This window comes from Protomyctophum parallelum (assembly GCF_964188405.1).
Source record: "Protomyctophum parallelum genome assembly, chromosome: 11".
Classification (NCBI taxonomy): domain Eukaryota; kingdom Metazoa; phylum Chordata; class Actinopteri; order Myctophiformes; family Myctophidae; genus Protomyctophum; species Protomyctophum parallelum.
Window position 1 is genome coordinate 48601366 of NC_139707.1, and position 22601 is coordinate 48623966.

A 22601-nucleotide genomic window follows, 5' to 3' on the forward strand; every position below is an offset into this window, starting at 1 on the left:
GACAGGGGGTGCGCAAATAAACATATATAATTATCATACATTGATTCCTCTCTGCCCATTTTGACCCCTTACCTGAATTAAACCGATCACCATGACACACACACACACACACACACACACACACACACACACACACACACAGAACAACTAGTCCTCACCTGAATTAAACCGATCACCATGACACAGGCACAGAACAGCAGGATTCCCAGGATGTTGTTAGGGAAGGTTGCCATGAGGCTGAACTGCAGAGGAGAGAAAAACGCAAAAACCTTGTTACGTTACGAGTGTGGAATAAATAAATAAAAAAAAACACCAGATTCCACGCTTTCTGTTCTGTCGTGAACTCAACGTGAGAATCAAATGGCTTCATGTTTCAAACGAAAAAATGTTTAGCCACAATGCAACTACAACCACTAAAGCTATTTAACAATTTCTGAACGGGAACCCATTTTGGTGTCCGCATCGCGTCGTGCTTTAGCCATTGAAAAATAGCAGATCTACAAGCTCATAGCGCGCCACCGAGTGGCGCGCTACGAGCTTGTAGGTCTGCTATTTTTGAAAAATCGAAAGAACGACTGACATTTTTAGAATCTGATCTCAGGTCAGAATGGGTTCATCGGACCAGTGTGTGTCCAGTGGAAACCTCGTACGAATCTGATCTCAGGTCAGAATGGGTTAATCGGACCAGTGTGTGTCCAGTGGAAACCTCGTACGAATCTGATCTCAGGTCAGAATGGGTTAACTACTAAACAGGTTGAACAGCAGAGTATAACATTTCACAGACTCACAACTGCCTTATTATTATTATTATTATTATATGCAGACGTAATCGTATACTCACCGTGTACGGCAGGAACGTTATTATCATCATGCAGGCCTGAAACGGAACCCAAAGCAGAACTCGACATTAGAACAGGAGCCTTTACATCAGAGAGAAAACAGACATTACTATTCTTTCCACTGTCGTACATTAAGCCTTATGTGTAACCCCTAGAGGGTAGTAGAGTCCTAAGTGAGACGTATATTTATTTATTTAAGGGTGTTCTGAACAGGCAGATGACAGGACGTCAGTTGTGGGTTCTCGCAAACGCCGCGACGTGCATGCGTTGTGAGAGAGCTATGCTCGGCTGCAGACTTGCCATTCATTTGGGTCTACATTACCACACTTGCTGCAGTGCGCTGTAGTGTAGCCTTGGATCAGTGTCGTTTTCGTCGACTAAAGCTAAGGCAAAAAATGTTCGTCGACTACCTTTTTTCACTGACAAAAATAAAACTAAATAAAAACGAATCTATGATGACTAAAACTAAGACTAAATATACAACTAACTAACTAACAACTAGACTAAAATGTTAGGAAGGGACTAGTGGACAAGAGATCCAGTTTTATGCGTGGTTGCATGCTGAAAATAGCAGATATACAATCTCACAACGCGTCGCATGTGAGATTGTATATCTGCTATTTTCAACATGCGACCAAAGTGTAAAATATGTCATTACAACGACATCAAGGCCTGTCAAAACACATCTTAGTCGACTAGAATCATATGACATTTAGTCGACTAAAACTAGACTAAACACTAGAAACATTCCAGGTGACTAAAATGTGACTAAAACTAAGTGAAAGATATTCAAGAGACTATGACTAAAACTAAAATAGAAATTTGCTGCCAAAAACAACACTGCCTTGGATGTTCCCTGACAAATGTTTGGGGGTGGTGTGGCTTCCCCAGTATCCTGTGTAGGAGATTAACGTGAGGAATCTACAGGTGGAGATGTTGGCCTGTATGACACCATTGAGAGACAGTTCAGGGGTTTTAGACTTACATAAGAGACCTGGTTCAAGTTGAAACGGCCCTGTAAAGGACCATTGTCCCGTTTTCCTTTCCCTTCCAGTTTTGGCTTCACTGCGCTGGCTTCCGGTTGTTTTTAGGATTCATTTTAAAATTATTTTACTTGTGTATAAAGCTCTCAATGGTCTCGCACCTTCCTACCTACATGACTGCCTGCCTAAATATGTCCCAAACCGAACCCCTAAGGTCTTACACTGCTGGCCTGCTCGCTTTGCCTAAAAAAATGGCAACAAAGTAATACGGGGAAGCAGCTTTTTGCTTCTACGGGCCGACGGCATGGAACAAGCTCCCACTGTACCTTCGACAGGCAGCCTCTGTAGACATTTTTAAAGCTCAGCTCAAGACCCACTTCTACAACATTGATTTTAATTGATATTTTATTTTTCGTTATTCATGTCGTCACTGTATTGCATTACTGCTTGTTTTTTAATGCCGTTGCCTTGCTTTTCTTTTATTCTCCATTGTTCTGTAAAGCACTTTGAGCTGCATTTCATGAAAGGTGCTATACAAATAAAGTTTTATTATTATTATTATTATTTAGTTTTGATGTGTTTTGTGAAACAACCATTCTTCCCCATTTTAAGTCATCTCAACCACTACTTTTAACAATTTTTGATATACAAATAAAAGCCTTTTGTACCATTTTTATGAATAAAACTATTGTTATGCTTGTACCGTACTTCTGTATCCTGTCCAATCTATTTATTTAGCGGGGGTTACACTTACATTAGACATTATGACTGTAGAGGGCGGCCCTCAAGTAAGCATTGCTAATAGTGCATGTTCACTAATATCTCTACAGATCTTTAGTAAAAACAAAAGAAAAAAGAAAACAACAAACATGTCGGGATAACAATTTTATCCAATCAGGACAGAGACTTTATGCTGCAAACAAGTAAAATGGAAGTGAACTTTTTTTACTCTACACAACGAACTCTGAAGTGAAGCGGATGAATCAGAATATATAGCTTCAACTCTGTAATGAAAAACTATCACTAATCCATGAATTAACCTTAATCCATTCTGAACGGGAACCCCTTTTAGTGTTTTAAGCATTATGTTATACTTTAGCTATTGAAAAATAGCAGATCTACAAGCTCGTAGCCCGGCACTCGCTTGTAGGTCTGCTATTTTTGAAAAATCGTGAAAATGTGCCTCAAATCATTGTATATATATTCAGATTTGAACTAAACTCTTTGCTTCTGAGGGGTTCCTGGAACAACATATTTTGAGATGGAAGTCGGCGGCCAATTACATATAATTCTAGGGGTCCTTGACATAAAATATTGAGCACCACTGATATAGAAACATAAGGTATTTAAACCACTGAACTGACACAGAAACATGAGGTATTTTTTTTAAAAATCTGCCTCAGCTCTAAATGAGTTATAAAGTCACGGCTGATTGACACTTACGAGGTTCAGAAGAGCAAGACTGTCGTCAATCCGTTCAATGACTTGAAACAATCTGTGGAAACATAAAACAGGAATGAATGAATGGATGAATGAATGAATGAATGAATGAATGAATGAATGAACGGACGGACGGACGGACAAATTAATTAATGACTGTAAAGGAAAACGTCAACATGCAGTGCTAACATCCGTACCTAACATGAGCAGACCACGCCATAGTGACAATCGTGAACGTCATCAGGTATACGGCAATCTTTGTTGACAGCATCAGCTGAATGCTTTCCCTTAGCTCCTGACACACACACACACACACACACACACACACACGCACACACACACACACACACACATTGGTATGTCATAGAACCGTAATATTTACAGATATTTTCTGCATTATGAGTGCATTGTGCCAACTCACCTCGTCATCTTCAATCTTGGTGTGTGCAACAGGTAATATCTATAAAGAAATGGAAACATACAGTTACAGTAAGTACAGTAATGTAAGGAGGACATGTGTGTTGTTGAGCGGTTACATTGGCGGGTCACAATAGGATGCATCATTATATTGTACCAGTAATAGTAGCTATGATATAGATGAGTGCATCGCTGTAGGATATGATAGATACAGTACCATGACAGTAGCTATGACAGATACAGTAAGACCTAAAAAAAAAAAAACTTTGGTTTCCGATTGGCTGTCATTTTTGGGCTGAGTAGGTAGGGAATTTATTTTATTTTATTTTTTATTTTATTTTTTCGTGGGAAGGATGGGTAGCAAGGAATTTTTTTTATTTATTTTTTCGTGGGAAGGATGGGTAGCAAGGATTAAAAAAAAAAATCTTACGGCAATGATGGATAGGCTTCTACATATTTCATATTTTGGCTATGTGAAATAACTGTGGCAGTTTTAATGGTTAATACAACTTTACATTGTTTTCATTACACAGTGACATACCTGGAGTAGAGGCAGCAGGTTTAGAAAATAGGGTTGCTGATATTTTCTGCTGCCCTGCGGTTGGCTTTGGCAATTTATTTGGTGGCATTTTAATGTGCGGTGGCAGTGGCACCACAACACACACGCAACAGAAACACAACAATATTGGCGTGTGTTATTCAATGTGTGTTTGTGTTTCCCATTGAACCGGGTCTGCATGTCACGTTAAAACATGTTCCCCTAAATATTTCTGTCGGAGGCAGCGCGGTTTAGTTGAGAGAGTTGCGACATCTCCGTTCACTGCTTATTCGTGGGGCTGCACGCGTCATTGATCAGTCCATTGTCGTCACTCTCTGTCTTTAAACAGCTCTAGTCTAGAGGCTGCGCTCCGCTCCGCGGTCAGAGCTGAGCAACATGGCGGCGCACAGAGGAGCGCTGTGTTGACAGTGTTGTTACAAACGATAGTGGTTCCTACGTGGATTTTATTTTTTATAACGTAGGATGAGGTTGCTTGTCCCGATGGTCTCATCAAAGAGAATTTTAATGATCAAAGACCTTTTTGGTCTTGGTCGTATTCTTTTTTTTTTTTTTTTTTTTTTTTACCAAATGCCAATAAAATAATATGGGTCGCGCATATTTAACCCATTCTGACCGGGCACCCATTTTGGTGTTGGTATCATGTTGTGCTTTAGCTATTTAAAAATAGCAGATCTACAAGCTCATATCGCGCCACCGAGTGGCGCGATACGAGCTTGTAGGTCTGCTATTTTTGAAGAGCGACTGACATTTTTAGAATCTGATCTCAGGTCAGAGTGGGTTCATCAGACCAGTGTGTGTCCGGCGGAAACCTCGTATGAATCTGATCTCAGGTCAGAATGGGTTAATAGAGTCGGTCGGCAACCGGAAACCAACGTTTTTTTTGTTAGGCCTAATAGATACAGTACCATGACAGTAGCGATGATAGAGATGAGAGCATCGCTGTAGGCCAGCAGCCTATGGGAGGACTGCGTGCTGCTGTGTCCAGACTGTCCACCAGGAGGCTGATGATGATGATGATGATGATGATGATGATGATGGTCGGTCATCATAACAACGTTCCTCCTCTCCTTCTCCATGTCCTCCTCCTCGCCCTGGCAGACCTGCGCAGTTTGGATTATTAGTTATTGTACATCATCATTATTTGAGATAATCACTTATTGTTTTTGCTTTGGATTTCTGTAACTCAGACCGTGTACGAATGGAACCGCACATGGAAGCCAACCGGTCAGTAACTCTGAGTCAGGCCCCTTTTAACCCATTCTGACCTGAGATCAGATTCATACGAGGTTTCCACTGGACACACGCTGGTCTGATTAACCCATTCTGACCTGAGATCAGATTCTAAAAATGTCTGTCGTTCTTCGATTTTTTTCAAAAATAGCAGACCTACAAGCTCGTATCGCGCCACTCGGTGGCGCGATATGAGCTTGTAGGTCTGCTATTTTTCAATAGCTAAAGCATGACATGATGCCAACAACAAAATGGGTGCCCGGTCAGAATGGGTTAAAATAACGTTGGTTCTAAAACTGGTTCCGTTCTTTATCTTTATGTTTTATGATGGTTAATAATATCACCTCTGCGTCTTCCAACCTGACTAGTAGTGACACGCCCACTTTGGATTTGGTTCCCAAAAAAACCACTTTGTGTTTTGAAAGAGACACTCATGCTTTCTACGGTGTGATTTGGGGCCCTAAACCCTAAAGGCTCATACATACTCCAGTTTTTGGTGATGGCTCATCACCGCGTTTGTCGTTTTTAAAGGGTTGGAAAAAAACTACACCATTACGTCAGTCGCGGTGATGATCAGCTATCACCGCGGACACAGACCCATCTCTCTGTTTTTACTATCAGACAAGTCTTTTCACTCTGGAGCTATCACCAAAAGTATGCATGAGCCTTAAGGATGAATATAAAATGAATATCAACATCCTAATACTGTCCAATACACCTTTCCTTTCTTCAAAAAACGATCAATGCACAAAAACTAATTCCACACACTCTTTTACCTAAATGAATGTTGAATCATGAGACAATGAAGCTGATTGTGTTCATCATGCATGGTGCTTATAACATAACAGGCCCCATGCAATGCATGACGTCACATTTTAGTCACCTGGAATGTCTTAGTGTTAGTCTAGTTTTAGTCGACTAAATGTCATAAGATTTTAGTCGACTAAATCTAGTTGATTTAGTCGACTAAAATGTATTTTGACAGGCCTTGATGTCGTTGTAATGACATATCTTACACTTCGGTTGCATGCTGAAAATAGCAGATATACAATCTCACAACGCGTCGCAGCATGCAACCCAGCATAAAACTGGATCTCTTGTCCACTAGTCCCTTCCTAACATTTCTAGTCTAGTTTGTATTTGTTGACGAAATTGTCAGTATATTTAGTCTTAGTTTTAGTCATCATAGATTAGTTTTTATTTAGTTTTAGTCAGTGGAAAAAGGTAGTCGACGAACATTTTTCGTCTTAGTTTTAGTCGACGAAAACAACACTGTTGTGTTCATCATGCATGGTGCTTATAACTAGCCCTGTAAACATGACTCTCGTATTCATACGAGAGTCATGACGCAACTTCACCCTGGTTTTTGCAGACGCTACATTTACAAATAATTAAAATATATAAACATTCGCATTTCAAATATAAAGTACTCACAAAGTGTCCCACGGGTGTTAGTTAGTAGCAGCGCCAGCGATTAGAATTTCTGCATCCCGCGTTGTTTAATAAAAAGCATTTTTATCCGAGGTGTTATTTTGCCATTGGCTTTCAACTACGCGCCCCTATCGGTCGGGAGGAGGGTGGCACTCGGTGTGTTCGATATAGGTACGCTGACCGCCCTGCCAATACAGACTAATAGGCGAGTGCGCTCCCGGTGTGCAACTGTGGATTTCCCAAACGAACCCCGTTTGAAAAAAGTAGCCGGAGAGCTCGGACAAAAATGCTTTTTATTAAAGAACGCGGGACGCAGCAATTCTAATCGCTCGCGCTGCTACTAACTAACACCCGTGGGACACTTTGTGAGTACTTTATATTTGAAATCTGAATGTTTATACATACGGAAATCTTGTAAATGCAGCGACTGCAAAAAACAGGGCAAAGTTACTGCATGACTGTCATGATAATTATCATGGCAGTCATGTTCCAGGGCTAGCTTATAACAGGCCCCATGATGCAATGCATGACGACTCCCTGGCATGTCTCTTCAAATGGGGGTCCGCAGGGCTAATCAGTGTCAATCTGGGGGTCCTTGGCATGTAGACGTTTGGGAACCATGTGGTTCCTAACAGTGTTGTTTTCGTCGACTAAAACCAAGACGAAAAATGTTCGTCGACTACATTTTTTCCACTGACTAAAACTAAATCAAAACTAAATAAAAACGAATCTATGACGACTAAAACTAAGACTAAATATACTGACAATTTCGTCGACAAATAAAAACTAGACTAAAATGTTAGTAAGGGACTAGTGGACAAGAGATCTAGTTTTACGCTGGTTTTGCATGCTGAAAATAGCAGATCTACAATCTCACAACACGTCGACGCGTTGTGAGATTGTAGATCTGCTATTTTCAGCATGCAACCAAAGTGTAAAATATGTCATTACAACGACATCAAGGCCTGTCAAAACGCATTGTAGTCGACTAAATCAACTGTAGATTTAGTCGACTAAAAGCGTATGACATTTAGTCGACTAAAACTAGACTAAACACTAGAACATTCCAGGTGACTAAAATGTGACTAAGACTAAGTGAAAACTATTCAAGAGACAACGACTAAAACTAAAATAGAAATTTGCTGCCGAAAACAACACTGGTCTCTTCAAATGGGGGTCCGCGGGGCTAATCAGTGTCAATTGTGGGGGTCCTTGGCATGAAAACGTTTGGGAACCATGTGGGTCCTAAACCACTATAGAGCCTACCTGCTCCTGGTCCAACACAAGCAGCACGTCATCTTCCTCATGTCGCTGTTCAACCTCTTCCTCCTGGTCCTCCTGGTTCAGCGGCGGCTTCTGGCTCTCTGCCATGGCGGAGGGCGGAGGACACCACGCCGGGGACGGAGAGGAGTGGACGGACACACCGTGGACGGATAGAGAGGAGAGGACGGTCCAGGACGGACACACCGTTGGCCCGGAGGACACCACACCGTGGACGGATAGGTAGGTGAGGAGACTCTAGGAGGACCGTGGACGGATAGGAGTGGACGGATAGTTAGGAGGACCGACGACGGGGCACAGCGTGGAGTCGCGGACGCCGTGGGCCCGGAGGACACGACGCCGTGGACGGATAGGTAGGAGAGGAGAGTACGGTCCCGGACGGACACAGCGTGCAGTCCGTGGGCCGGAGGACACGACGCCGTGGACGGATAGGTAGGAGCGGAAAGGACGGTCCCGGACGGACACAGCGTGCAGTCCGTGGGCCGGAGGACACGACGCCGTGGACGGATAGGTAGGAGAGGAGAGGACGGTCCCGGACGGACACAGCGTGCACGCCGTGTTGCTCCTAAAGTGTGTATAATATTAATAATATCGGTAAAGTCTCTCCTCTCCACCGCTTGTTTACAAACACACTCAGAAAGTCAGCTGACTGACTGGAGAACCCCGGAAGCAGGGAAGCACCGGCGTTGACGACGTCATTCCCCCGGAGTAATCTAGTCAGAGAGTGGCGACACGACGCCAGCGTGACTCCCATTGTTCTAACAATGGAATGCGGAAGTGCTCATTCTATCTCAATGGGATAGTTCCAATGTTTGGAACTATTGCCCGCCCCATAGGCATGTTGTCGCCTCTCTTACTAGATTACTCTGGTTTGACCCAGCATATTTAGCAGACGTTCTTAATCCAGAGCGATTTACATTAAGCACAAACAAAAAGCAAGGCATACATCACATACATTAAAAATTGTCATCATAAAGCATACGTATATTAAAGTTAAGAACGTAACAGTGGAGTATCTATATAATGAAACTATATATATGTCTACATAAAATGTTATCTATTCTAAGTTACATACGTTTATTGACCATTCTAATTAGGTACATTATCAAAACAATGTAATAATAATAATAATTATTATTATTATTATTATTATAGCGTAAAGGCATGCAAAGTATTCAGTTTCCTTATTTCCATTTTCTGAAAAGATTATCAGTTTTGGATGTTCATGCATTTTGTCCGGTGTGATTGTTCTGCATGTGCTTTAATAATGTATTAACTATGTTTAATAATTATTATTATACATTATATTTAATAATGTATTAACTATAGATTATTTACTACCTAATCGAGCTAATCGGTTCTAGTGAGCAGAAAGAATCAATAATAAGCAGACTTGGCAACCTGACTGTAGAAAGTAACAGTAGGCCTACAGTAAAGAACCTGGGGGTTATTATTGATTCTGAATTGAAATTTAATTCACACATTAATCATGTTACCAAGATTGCCTTTTTTCACCTTAGAAATATTGCACGAATCAGAGCCTATGTGTCCTTGGACGATGCAAAAACGCTAATCCACGCCTTTGTTTTTTCTCGGCTTGATTACTGCAATGCGCTCTTTTCAGGACTGCCTAAGAAAACAACTGACAGATTACAACTTGTCCAAAATGCAGCAGCCAGAGTTTTAACTAGAACTAAGATGAGAGAACATATTACTCCAGTTTTGGCTTCCGGTTGTTTTTAGGATTGATTTTAAAATTATTTTACTTGTGTATAAAGCTCTCAATGGTCTCGCACCTTCCTACCTACATGACTGCCTGCCTAAATATGTCCCAAACCGCCCCCTAAGGTCTTCGACTGCTGGCCTGCTAGCTTTGCCTAAAAAGATTGCAACTAAAAAATACGGGGAAGCAGCTTTTTGCTTCTACGGCCGACGGCATGGAACAAACTCCCACTGTACCTTCGTCAGGCAGCCTCTGTAGACATTTTTAAAGCTCAGCTCAAGACCCACTTCTACAACATTGCTTTTAATTGATCTTTTTTTGTTTTGTTATTCATGTCCTCACTGTATTGCATTACTGCTTGTTTTTTAATGTCGTTGCCTTGCTTTTCTTTTTTATTCTCCATTGCTCTGTAAAGCACTTTGAGCTGCATTTCATGTCATGAAAGGTGCTATACAAATAAAGTTTTATTATTATTATTAATATTATTACCGTCTACAACTATGTTTAATAATATATTATACATTATATTTAATAATGTATTAACTATATTATTTACTACAGTCTACAACACACTACACTACAGGCGTGGCATTATGTTGCACTATAGACCAATTCCGTAGCGATTTCATGGTCGCAGCCTACGTATTTCCTGTAGGCGGACTCGACGTAGCTGTGGGGGTAAAACCCTCACCAGGCGCACCTCTTCCACTACAGTGAACGGCAGAGTGACTGATGTTAGTTTGCCTCAAACTTTACTCCTTTACCTGCTTTTTTACTAACACTAACATTACAAAGATGCCCAGAACATCGAGATGAACCTGTGTAGTTTATGGCTGCTCTAACAGTAGTGGCAACATAAAAAAAAACAAAAACGGAATGTCTAATATCGGTGGCGGAGACCAGAGCCATTGAGTAATGGTTGAGACAAAGCAGTGAAAGATACATAACGCAAGTCTTACCCAATACCAAATATTTCTGTTTTATGAACACAAGGCTGCTGTACTTTATACCTCATACTTTAAATGCTTAGTATGAGGTATAAAATACAGCAGCCTTGTGTTCATAAAACAGAAAGATTGGGTATTGGGTAAGACTGAAATTATGTATCTTTCAGGACCCTTCACTGCTTTGTCTCAACCATTACTCAATGGCTCTGGTCTCAGTCACCACGGTGGATATTTTGACATTCCGTTTTTTTTTTTTTTTTATGTTGCCACTACTGTTGGAGCAGCCATAAACTACACAGGTTCATCTCGATGTTCTGGGCATCTTTGTAATGTTAGTGTTAGTAAAAAAGCAGGTAAAGGAGTAAAGTTTGAGGCAAACTAACATCAGTCACTCTGCCGTTCACTGTAGTGGAAGAGGTGCGCCTGGTGAGGGTTTTACTCCCGCAGCTATGTCGAGTCCGCCTACAGGAAATACGTAGGCTGCGTCCATGAGACCCGCTACGGAATCGGTCTATAGGCTGTTTTTGCACACTAGTGGTCCTATTTATTATAGACACTTATACTGCACCGCCCCCTGTAGGCGGAATTTAGTAGTGAGGCGGGGAAAAAATACAGTGATTTGCCCAAATCTGTCCCGACACTCTTTCTTGTGTGACAAGAGCGACAGAACACTTAAAAGAAAGACAAACAAGGAATGTTAAAGGTTTTTATTTATTTATTCACCTTCATACAGTATACGGCCATGCCTCGTGACATCCCTGATGTCATCAATATTGGCCAGCAACTCTACATCTCACCTCAAACCCTTAGATCTCCAGATCTGGCCTGTTCTGACATTCCGTGTGTGTGTGTGTGTGTGTGTGTGTGTGTGTGTGTGTGTGTGTGTGTGTGTGTATATATATATATATATATATATATATATATATATATATATATATATATATAAAATACATTAATAATAATAATTTAGTAATCAGTAAGAAAATAATGTATGTGTCAGGAACACCTCAGTATTTGGACCCGTATAGCAGAATAATCAAGGCAACAACGACTTGCACTCAAGCACTTTTATTTTAACTCAGAAAAGCCTCCCAGTCCCAGTACATAAAGAACATAAAGTCCCCACTCTGGGGAAACACAGCGTTATATAATAGAGCGACCATAACCAGTAACACAGAGTCCCTAATATGCCTCCATGCTCATTAACCAAAGTCTCTTCAGCTTATCCCATTCTGAACGGGAACCCATTTTGGTGTTAGCATCATGTCGTGCTTTAGCTATTGAAAAATAGCAGATCTACAAGCTCATAGCGCGCCACCGAGTGGTGCGCTATATATGAGCTTGTAGGTCTGCTATTTTTTGAAAAATCGAAGAGCGACTGAAACTGATCTCAGGTCAGAATGGGTTATAGAAGCGCAGGTGGACACGGTCTCACAATCAGCCATGCAGGGGAAGGGAGGCAACAGAGGGGCTAAAGTGTGTGAGTGTGCATGTGTGTGTGTGTGTGTGTGTGTGTGTGTGTGTGTGTGTGTGTGTGTGTGTGTGTGTGTGTGTGTGTGTGTGAGAGAGTGTGTGTGTTCTCTCGGCTCACCTGTGATCTCTGAAGGTGTAGATTGGTTCCGCGTCCAGCGCAGCGTTCCTGCAGGAAGACCAAATCAAATCAAACTTTATTCATAAAAGCACATTTAAAAAACGACTGTCATCGACCAACGTGCTGTACAAGTAAAACAATAAAACATTATAGCACCAACAACAATACAATCAAATAAGATCAATACATCGATATCAAGCGGGTACATATGAATATAATAAGACAGTAGATAAGAGGTGATCAAATTGAGATATGCCAGGAAAACACACTTACACAAACACATGGGAAATGAACTTTCCTCCCAACTGTTCTCATGGACACACATGTCTTACACACAGCCTTACACACAGCCGCCTTCTACCCCCCCCCCCCCCCCCCCGAAGAAAACTAAATGGAAACTAAATTAAAACTATGCTATGGTGACTAAAACTAAGACTAAAATATACTGACAATTTCGTCAACAAATAAAAACTAGACTACGAAAACAGATCCAGTATAAGTCATTTTACTCTTGGTTGCATGCTTACAAGCTCACAACGCGTCGCGTTGTGAGCTTGTGGATCGGCTATTTCCAGCAAGTGTAAAATAAGTCATTATGACGGCAACAAGGCCCGCCAAAAACACATTTTTGTCGACTAAATCGCCTGTAGATTTAGTCGACTAAAATCTCATGACATTTAGTCGACTAAAACTAGACTAACACTAAGACATTCCAGGTGACTAAAATGTGAATAAAACTACCGGTAAGTGAAAACTATTTCAAAGACTATATGACTAAAACTAAAATCAAAATTTGCTGCCAAAAACAACACTGCCTGGCCCCAATGGCCCCCGCCACCCCACCCAGAAACGTGGCCTGCACAGCCGAGTATTATCATCTTACTTGAAATGTGATGTGATGTCTTCTTACCCCCCCCCCCCCCCCTCCCCCCCCTCTCCACCCCCCCTATCCTTCTTCTTCCTCTTTTTCTTTCTTTTTTTCCTATGATGCAAGAAAGATGTATTTGTCGCTGCACTGTGGCGACATGGACATAAGGGCTATACGCTTGCATGCGGGCCCTTTGTCTCTAAGACACATTTCTTCCTCAGGAGACTAATAAAGTATATCTCTATATCTCTATCTCTATTTGATACAGACTTATAGCATGTTATGTATACAGCACTATAATTGCACTGCATGTAGTCATGGCACGTCATAGTACAATTTACAATTTACAATTTAGGCATTTAGCAGACGCTCTTAATCCAGAGCGATTTACATTAAGCAAGAACAAAAAAGCATGGGAATACATCACATAAAAAGCATTTATCATGAAACATGCGTAAGCTAAGAAAGTAACAGTGGAATATCTATATTATGAGACTATACATATAAACTATATATATATACTACTTTGTTATACATATGTACTATGGCGTGCTATGACTATATACAATGCAATTATAGTGCTATCTACATAACATGCTATAAGTCTGTATCAAATGCTATCTAAGTCTACAGAAATAGTACATATGTATAGCATAGTAGTATATATGTATAGTTTATATGTATAGTTTCATTATATAGATATTCCACTGTTACTTTCTTAGCTTACGCATGTTTCATGATAAATGCTCTTTATGTGATTTGTTCCCATGCTTTTTTGTTCTTGCTTAATGTAAGTCGCTCTGGATTAAGAGCGTCTGCTAAATGCCTAAATTGTAAATTGTAATAAGAGGTGATCAAATAGAAGGTTGGAATTAAACTAGGCTGTGATTAAAAGCCAGGTCGAAAAAAAAGTCTCAATGGACTGGGGCGGCTCTGATGTGAAGAGGAAGGCTATTCCAGAGCCTATAGGGGCAGCCACAGCTAAAGCACGGTCTCCCTCCTCTGGTTTTAGGTAGGGAACCCCTTTTGGTGTTAGCATCATGTTATGCTTTAGCTATTGAAAAATAGCAGATCTACAAGCTCATAGCGCGCCACCGAGTGGCGCGCTACAAGCTTGTAGGTCTGCTATTTTTGAAAAATCGAAGAACGACTGACATTTTTAGAATCTGATCTCAGGTCAGAATGGGTTAATCAGACCAGTGTGTGTCCAGTGGAAACCTCGTATGAAACTGATCTCAGGTCAGAATGGGTTAATCAGACCAGTGTGTGTCCAGTGGAAACCTCATATGAAACTGATCTCAGGTCAGAATGGGTTAATCAGACCAGTGTGTGTCCAGTGGAAACCTCGTATGAAACTGATCTCAGGTCAGAATGGGTTAATCAGACCAGTGTGTGTCCAGTGGAAACCTCGTATGAAACTGATCTCAGGTCAGAATGGGTTAATCAGACCAGTGTGTGTCCAGTGGAAACCTTGTATGAATCTGATCTCAGGTCAGAACGGGTTAATCAGACCTGTGTGTGTCCAGTGGAAACCTCGTATGAATCTGATCTCAGGTCAGAACGGGTTAATCAGACCTGTGTGTGTCCAGTGGAAACCTCGTATGAAACTGATCTCAGGTCAGAATGGGTTAAGGGGCAGCCACAGCTAAAGCACGGTCGCCCTCCCCTGGTTTTAGGTAGGGCTGTTTGGGGGGTCAATAGTGAGAGGTGTGCCGACCTCAGGTCTCTGACCGGCTTATAATAATAATAATAATACATTTTATTTATAAGGCGCCTTTCAGGGCACTCAAAGTCGCCGTACAGGTTAATTAAAAACAGTACAAAAACAGTTAAAAGCAGAAAAAAACACAGCTTGCAGCAGAAGACACAGAGGTCACGCAGAGTCATATTGTAAATCCCTGGAACATGTGACGCGTTTAAACCTAAACACCATGTGTGTAATAATAAAATACCAAATGTTTATTAATGGTCATAAACATTGAACAAAAACAAGTTCACTCAAACACCTCACGAGAACACCTAGTGTTCAAATTCTAAACACCTATAATATGACTGACTTTGATTGTAAAAACTAAACACGTTTATGTGTTTAAAAAGTGTTACAGGCGATTAAACATGTTCTTCTGTTTATAATCTACTGTGACACATTTAAAAAGTGTTACAAATATGTGTTTAAAACAGTTTATAACCTAAACGCTTGGGTTTAGTGTGTATAAGCCTGCCTAAACAGGTGGGTTTTGAGGTGAGTTTGGATGGTGATAGAGTCCATGTTTCTGATGTCAGGGGGGGGAGGGGAGTTCCAGAGGTGAGGGGCAGAGTGGCTGAAGGCTCTTGAGCCCCATGGTGGAGAGACGGGCTGGGAGGACTTTCAGGGTGAGGGAGGAGGCAGACCGAAGAGACTCTTCTTGGTGTTCAAGAAGTTCTGACAAGTAAAAGGGGGCCAATCAGCCCTGCCACTATACCGTTGAGATAACCCATTTAGGCCTGACGTCAAAAAAAGAAAAGAAAAAAAGTCTTCTGAAATAATATATATTCCAAGATTTGTGCTGCATTTTCACGATTGTTCAAAAATAGCAGACCTACAAGCTCGTAGCGCGCCACTCGGTGGCGCGCTACGAGCTTGTAGATCTGCTATTTTTCAAAAGCTAAAGTATAACATAATGCGCACAGGGGTTCGCATCCAGAATGGGTTCCATTTTCCAACCTGGCAAACCCTCCCATTTTGGGCCATGTCATTAAAGTAATTCAATTTAAAGGAAAAGTGCCACAAGAGTGCAAAAGCTCGTCTCAAATTAATTTCACTTTTGTAAAAAATACAAAATATTTGAAATAATATAGCTTATTCTGGGCCAGATCTCACTATTTTATGATTATGACTTAAGTTGATCTGGCCTCGATCGGACTCTGTGATTCATCCATTCCAGGGACGTCCGTCTTTTAGTGGGCAGAATTTATGTTGGTTGAAATCGGGTGATATTCCGGGCCTGCAGTTGTGACTATAGTCTTGGTTTGACTTGATCTGGCCCCCGCCACCCATAACAAATTTGTATATTCTCAGATCCAGACGCAAAAAGGTCAATTTGGTCCCATGTGTACACTCTGAGTTACAGACCTGAAATGGTCCCATTTGGGTCCATTTGGTTCCATTTGTACACTCTGAGTTACAGACCTGTAATGGTCCAATTTGGGTCCATTTGGTTCCATTTGTACACTGAGTTACAGACCTGTAATGGTCCCATTTGGTTCCATTTGTACACTCTGAGTTACAGACCTGTAATGGTCCAATTTGGGTCCATTTGGTTCCATTTGTACACTCTGAGTTACAGACCTGTAATGGTCCCATTTGGTTCCATTTGTACACTCTGAGTTACAGACCTGTAATGGTCCAATTTGGGTCCATTTGGTTCCATTTGTACACTCTGAGTTACAGACCTGTAATGGTCCCATTTGGGTCCATTTGGTTCCATTTGTACACTCTGAGTTACAGACCTGTAATGGTCCCATTTGGGTCCATTTGGTTCCATTTGTACACTCTGAGTTACAGACCTGTAATGGTCCCATTTGGGTCCATTTGGTTCCATTTGTACACTCTGAGTTACAGACCTGTAATGGTCCCATTTGGGTCCATTTGGTTCCATTTGTACACTCTGAGTTACAGACCTGTAATGGTCCCATTTGGGTCCATTTGGTTCCATTTGTACACTCTGAGTTACAGACCTGTAATGGTCCCATTTGGGTCCATTTGGTTCCATTTGTACACTGAGTTACAGACCTGTAATGGTCCCATTTGGGTCCATATGGGTCCATTTGTACACTCTGAGTTAAAGACCTGTAATGGTCCCATTTGGGTCCATATGGGTCCATTTGTACACTCTGAGTTACAGACCTGTAATGGTCCCATTTGGTTCCATTTGTACACTCTGAGTTACAGACCTGTAATGGTCCCATTTGGTTCCATTTGTACACTCTGAGTTACAGACCTGTAATGGTCCCATTTGGGTCCATTTGGTTCCATTTGTACACTCTGAGTTACAGACCTGTAATGGCCCAGCACGAAAAGCTACTATAGTGTACCCGCATACGGCCTGTTTTGAAACCGAATATACAAAAGATATTTCAACACTACTTTTCTTTAGGAAACTCATTTATGACTCATTTCGACATCACGTTGACATATCCGTGGTGCAATAGATCATATCATGGAGATGCATGCGGTCCGGTAACACATTTAGACCTGAAGACATTTCTGCAAATGTCTTCTAAATCCTGACAGTTTTCTGAAAAGCCTCATGTTTCTATTTTTCAAGTTTTTCATGTAAAGGACCCCAAAAATATATGAAATTGGCCGCCGACCCCCATCTGAAAATATGTTGTTCCAGGGACCCCCCCCCCATGAAGCAAAGATTGAGTTAAAAACGATCGCTCTGACAGAATATATATTCAAAGATTTGCACCACATTTTCACGATTTTTCAAAAATAGCAGACCTACAAGCTCGTAGCGTGGCACTCGGTGCCGCGCTATGAGCTTGTAGATCTGCTATTTTTAGCAGATGCTGCGTGAATAAACATACAATTTGATAGCATACAGTAGATCACCCATGCAGGTTTTATGGTTTTTCAATCCCCACACGTGTGCGTGCGTGTATGTATAAGTGTTGCAACAATTAAAATGTAGAATATGAAATTTTAGCGGTAATATCGTATATACGTAGTACACGCGTGTGGGTATAATGGCTAGGGTGGCCTGGCTGGGTGTATGACTTGACTACCGCGGCCTGAATGATTCCGCCCTGCAGCCCTTCGATATGAAGTTGAGGATAACATTGACCACTTCCTCTTAGTCATAGTTCTCTCTCCTTTCTTTGGTAATCTTTTTTGTCATCAGACGGACAGCTTGGTCAGATACTTTGTTGACGTTTTGTTAACTCATCCTCCTGCCGTTAACCCAGTGGTGGAAAGTAACTAAGTATACATTTACTCAAATACTGTACTTAAGGTTGGGTTTAGGTGTGCTGCTGCCCCGTGGGAGGTTAGGGTGAGGGTGAGGGTTTGAGATATCGGACCAATGATATGTCTGGCTTCAAGCACGAGAGAGAGAGGTGGAAGCAAACGCAGGTGGATGACGTCACAGCAGGAAGGAGTGAGGACACGTATGCTCCCAAAACCATCTATTGCACAAAACATTACAAAATAAAAGTGTCAATAAATAATAATGTGAGGGGTCTTTGGTGGAATGCATTCATTCACTTGTATATCTTATATATACCTGCTATACATAATTTTGACTAAAACCTGTCAGCTCAATAAAATGTGTCCTTATTTGTCTTTGAACTTTTATTTAACATCGTTGGTGTTGGTGTTCTTAAAACTGGACAGTTGTGTGTTGTGTAATTTTAGAGAGATCATGACATGATAGCAGGGAAACTGCATAAGCATGTGTGTGTGTGTGTGTGTGCGCGTGTGTGTGTGTGTTTGAGCATGTGTGTGTGTGTGTGGGTGGGTGGGTGTGTGTGTGAGCGTGTGCGTGTGTGTGGGTGGGTGTGTGTGTGTGTGCATACAGTGTGAGCTGTCAAAATAACAGCGCTGTCATCGTTTAGGGTAGTGAAGATAGTATAGGAACTCAGTGTGTTGTCAAGAGGTCAAAACCTGCAGGAAGAATATGAAGTCATAACGGTAAAGATGGCTGTAGCGAGGCATTCTGGAAACATCGAGGTCCAAGATGGAGACGAAGACGATCCAGACTACGAGAATGACACCATCGTCACTACAAGAAGAACTACCGAAGAAGGACATTATGAGAGTCTTGATCTGAAGAAGATAGGCGACGCCGTCTATGGAGATCTACGCACCAAGAAGAAGAAGCCGTCTGGTAAGAGATATTACTAAGACTAAAAATCACCAATACAAACACGTTTAAACCTTTTAAAACCATAGGGTCAACCATTTTAAATTATCTCCCTCCCTCCTTCTCCCACAGTATGTACAGTATGTGTGTGTGTGTGTGTGTGTGTGTGTGTGTGTGTGTGTGTGTGTGTGTGTGTGTGTGCAAGAGAGAGAGAGAGAGAGAGAGAGAGAGAGAGAGAGAGAAACTGTAGCAAAGCCCCGAATGCCAAGATAAAAGAGCATTCACGCTCGCATTACATCTTATGTATATGTGTGAGTTCTCCGACTGAATTAACTAAGTAGCCTACATAATTAAAAAAAATCATGATAAGTGCCATTTTCATTAAACCAATCAAGGACTCTAAGAGTAATAATCAAGATAGTTACCATTTGTTAACTTGTCAATAGTTCAAGCCTCTCATCCTTGAAAGCTGTCTACATATATTTATGCTTTTCCAGTCTTTTTTTTTACTTAAAGGACCTATAACATAAAATTCAACTTTTGTGTTTTTGGGGCTCCCATGTGTGTTTTCTATCCCCACAAATAACCAATTTTGAACAATCAGGCCTTCATGTCATTTGGGTGTTTTAATGGAAATTGCTATCAGGAACAGCTCAACTGATTTTGGCCTCATCGTGATGTCATCAATGTCACCCTACTTTGTATAATTCCTCCTCTTCTTCAGTCTTCAGTTCCAAATTTGCATTTCTGCTTTGTTTACAATGTCCACCATTGTTGATTTTCCAAGCTGGCATGGAATGGAAACAAGCCTGGTTTTATCGAGCATCAGTATTATAATGACTCAAATATTAAATAATCTGCATATCAGCACCCCCACCACCTCAGGACATTGTGGTACTGCAGCTAAAACTGCTAAAGTCCAGAAAGAAATGACAAGGTCTGGTTATATCAGAGTGGTGATTGAGGCTCAAGCCATTAGAAATAACTTTGAGGGACATAGACAATATGATATGAAATATTAAAAGCAGTTTTAATATGCATGTTATTTGCGCTTTAAATTTTTATCCCACGATTTTGTAACCCAGTTTTCTTTTCACCCAGTGCCAATTATCTAATGTAATCCTGGGCGCTACACTTCCTCTGCCAACCTGGGGGGGCAGTGGACTGACCTCATGCCTCCTTCTATGCATGAGGAGTCCAAGCTGCTTCTTTTCACCTGACAGAGGGGAATTTCCCCGGCCGGACGTAGCGCGTGGAAGGGACACGTTATTCCGACCAGTTCCTTTCCCCTCCATCAGGCGCCCCGGCTGGCCAGGGGGAGGTAGTTTTAGAGACCAGGATTACAGCATGTTTTTGTGAGGGTATCTACCCTAGGGGACACGGGGAGAACATGCAAACTCCACACAGTCTTGGCAAAGAATGTGAGACAGAGGAGAGGACATTTGAGGCAGAGGACAGTTATAGAAGTGATTCACTTATGTGTAAAAGTATTTTAGAGGTCATTTCAAAGTACTTTGGTCCGGTTGGGTTTAGCTAACGGCATTTACTCTTATCTTGTTTTTGTCTTAACAGGGGGAAGGCCTTTCAGAGTTGCTGTGGGTGTCGCTGTGTGTCTGGGAACGCTGTGTGTTGTAGGCCTACTGACGGGTGTGACCACAGGCCTGGGCGTGAAATGTGAGTATTGCATGGACTTTGTTGCCTGACATTTTCTAGCTGTGAAAAATATTAAGGCCTTGTTTAAAAAGCAGAAGTCTTGCGCACATCCAGTTCCTCGCGGGTGCTGGACGAAGGTAGATGCACACAGGAAACAATTAAGGCCACCACAGCTTTAACCCAAAATGTTGATTATTTCTTCTTCTTCTTATTATTATTATTACTTATTTATTTTTGTAATCAAATTCATCGTTTCTTTTTGTATTATTGCATTGCATGATATGCACCTGAAAAGTATGATGAATAAAGTAGTGTTGACAAGTGACAATGGACTGAAATGAAAAAAAAGGATAATTAACAACGTTGAGATTCTCTTCTCAAATAAAGTGTTCCACCGCAGATGCTTGACCTCATCATGAACAGCAGCGATAACTGTCTTTATCATCCATTTCTGTCCTTCGCAGATCGTTCACCCTGGAGTAACATCATGGCCAACGACACCCTGGTACATGATCATAACACGCTGTCCAACAAGTCCAACTGCCATACTCTGATCTTGGAGAATACCGACCTGACGCAGGAGAAGAACCAGCTAAAGTCCATCAACACCGACCTGACGCAGGAGAAGAACCAGCTAAAGTCCGTCAACACCGACCTGACGCAGCAGAAGAACCGGCTAAATTCCGTCAACACCGACCTGACGCAGGAGAAGAACCGGCTAAATTCTGTCAACACCGACCTGACGCAGGAGAAGAACCGGCTAAATTCTGTCAACACCGACCTGACGCAGCAGAAGAACCGGCTAAATTCCGTCAACACCGACCTGACGCAGCAGAAGAACCGGCTAAATTCCGTCAACACCGCCCTGACGCAGGAGAAGAACCGGCTAAAGTCTGTCAACACCGCCCTGACCCAGGAGAAGAACCGGCTAAATTCTGTCAACACCGCCCTGACCCAGGAGAAGAACCGGCTAAAGTCTGTCAACACCGACCTGACCCAGGAGAGAGACCAGCTTCAACGTGAAGTAAACCAGCTGAAGACACAGACAGCAGGTGAGAGAAGATACAAAATAACTTAAATAATATCATTGATTATTTTAATTATTATCTGGGATATAGAGGTAGAGATTGTGAGTAAGCTCATCACTGCTGTTGTATGACAACTATCATAGAACAATCATTATTCTTAAGATGCACGTCACCCGTTTTCAAGCTCATCTTTATATAATATATCGGCGTCACTAATGCTCATTTTAACATGGCATAATTTGTCTATGTGGACAGTTCAGAAACCTGCCATCAAGGGGGATGGCTGCTGAAATAGATTTAATATTAATAATCTAGTAAAAACTACAATATTTGTAGTAGTAGGAAGTAGGTGTAGCCTCCATGGAGCCGAGACCCAGCATGCAACAGTCCTGCTAATCGGGCTCAGCCCTTTTGGCACGGTAGGCTGCGCGGACCCCCTCCCCCGGGTTCAATCCACGCTTCCGCGTAATGCTACATAGGCCTACCACAACATTTAAATACTTAACCCATTCTGACCTGAGATCAGATTCTAAAAATGTCTTCTACATCCTGACAGTTTTCGGAAAAAGCTATGTTTCTATGTCAGTCGTTCTTCGATTTAAATTTTCAATAGCTAAAGCATAACATAACAACCAAAAGGGGTTCCCGCCCAAAATGGGTTAATTAACTAAGTACAAATAAGTACAAATACCAGAAAGGTTTACTCGAGTAAATGTGTGGAGTAGAAAACACCATTGATATAATAGATTTGCCTCCACTCCACTA

The 22601-nt window shown here is 41.6% G+C and overlaps 1 protein-coding gene across 1 annotated transcript in view; it reads right to left on the reverse strand.

Moving 5' to 3' along the window:
• Positions 1 to 8244, reverse strand: part of LOC310866716 (endosomal/lysosomal proton channel TMEM175-like) — a gene marked incomplete at its 3' end in the record, with an annotated part of 16896 nt that extends 8652 nt beyond the window's left edge. Inside the window, exons 1-7 of the mRNA XM_083776426.1 lie at positions 8154 to 8244; positions 5144 to 5323; positions 3684 to 3722; positions 3460 to 3557; positions 3266 to 3317; positions 842 to 877; positions 159 to 242 (exon numbers count right to left, since the gene is read on the reverse strand). Of these exons, the coding sequence (XP_083632552.1) occupies positions 159 to 242; positions 842 to 877; positions 3266 to 3317; positions 3460 to 3557; positions 3684 to 3722; positions 5144 to 5314 (480 nt within the window). The 5' untranslated portion in view covers positions 5315 to 5323; positions 8154 to 8244. The remainder of the gene's footprint in view (positions 1 to 158; positions 243 to 841; positions 878 to 3265; positions 3318 to 3459; positions 3558 to 3683; positions 3723 to 5143; positions 5324 to 8153) is intronic.
• Positions 8245 to 22601: the final 14357 nt, after the last annotated feature.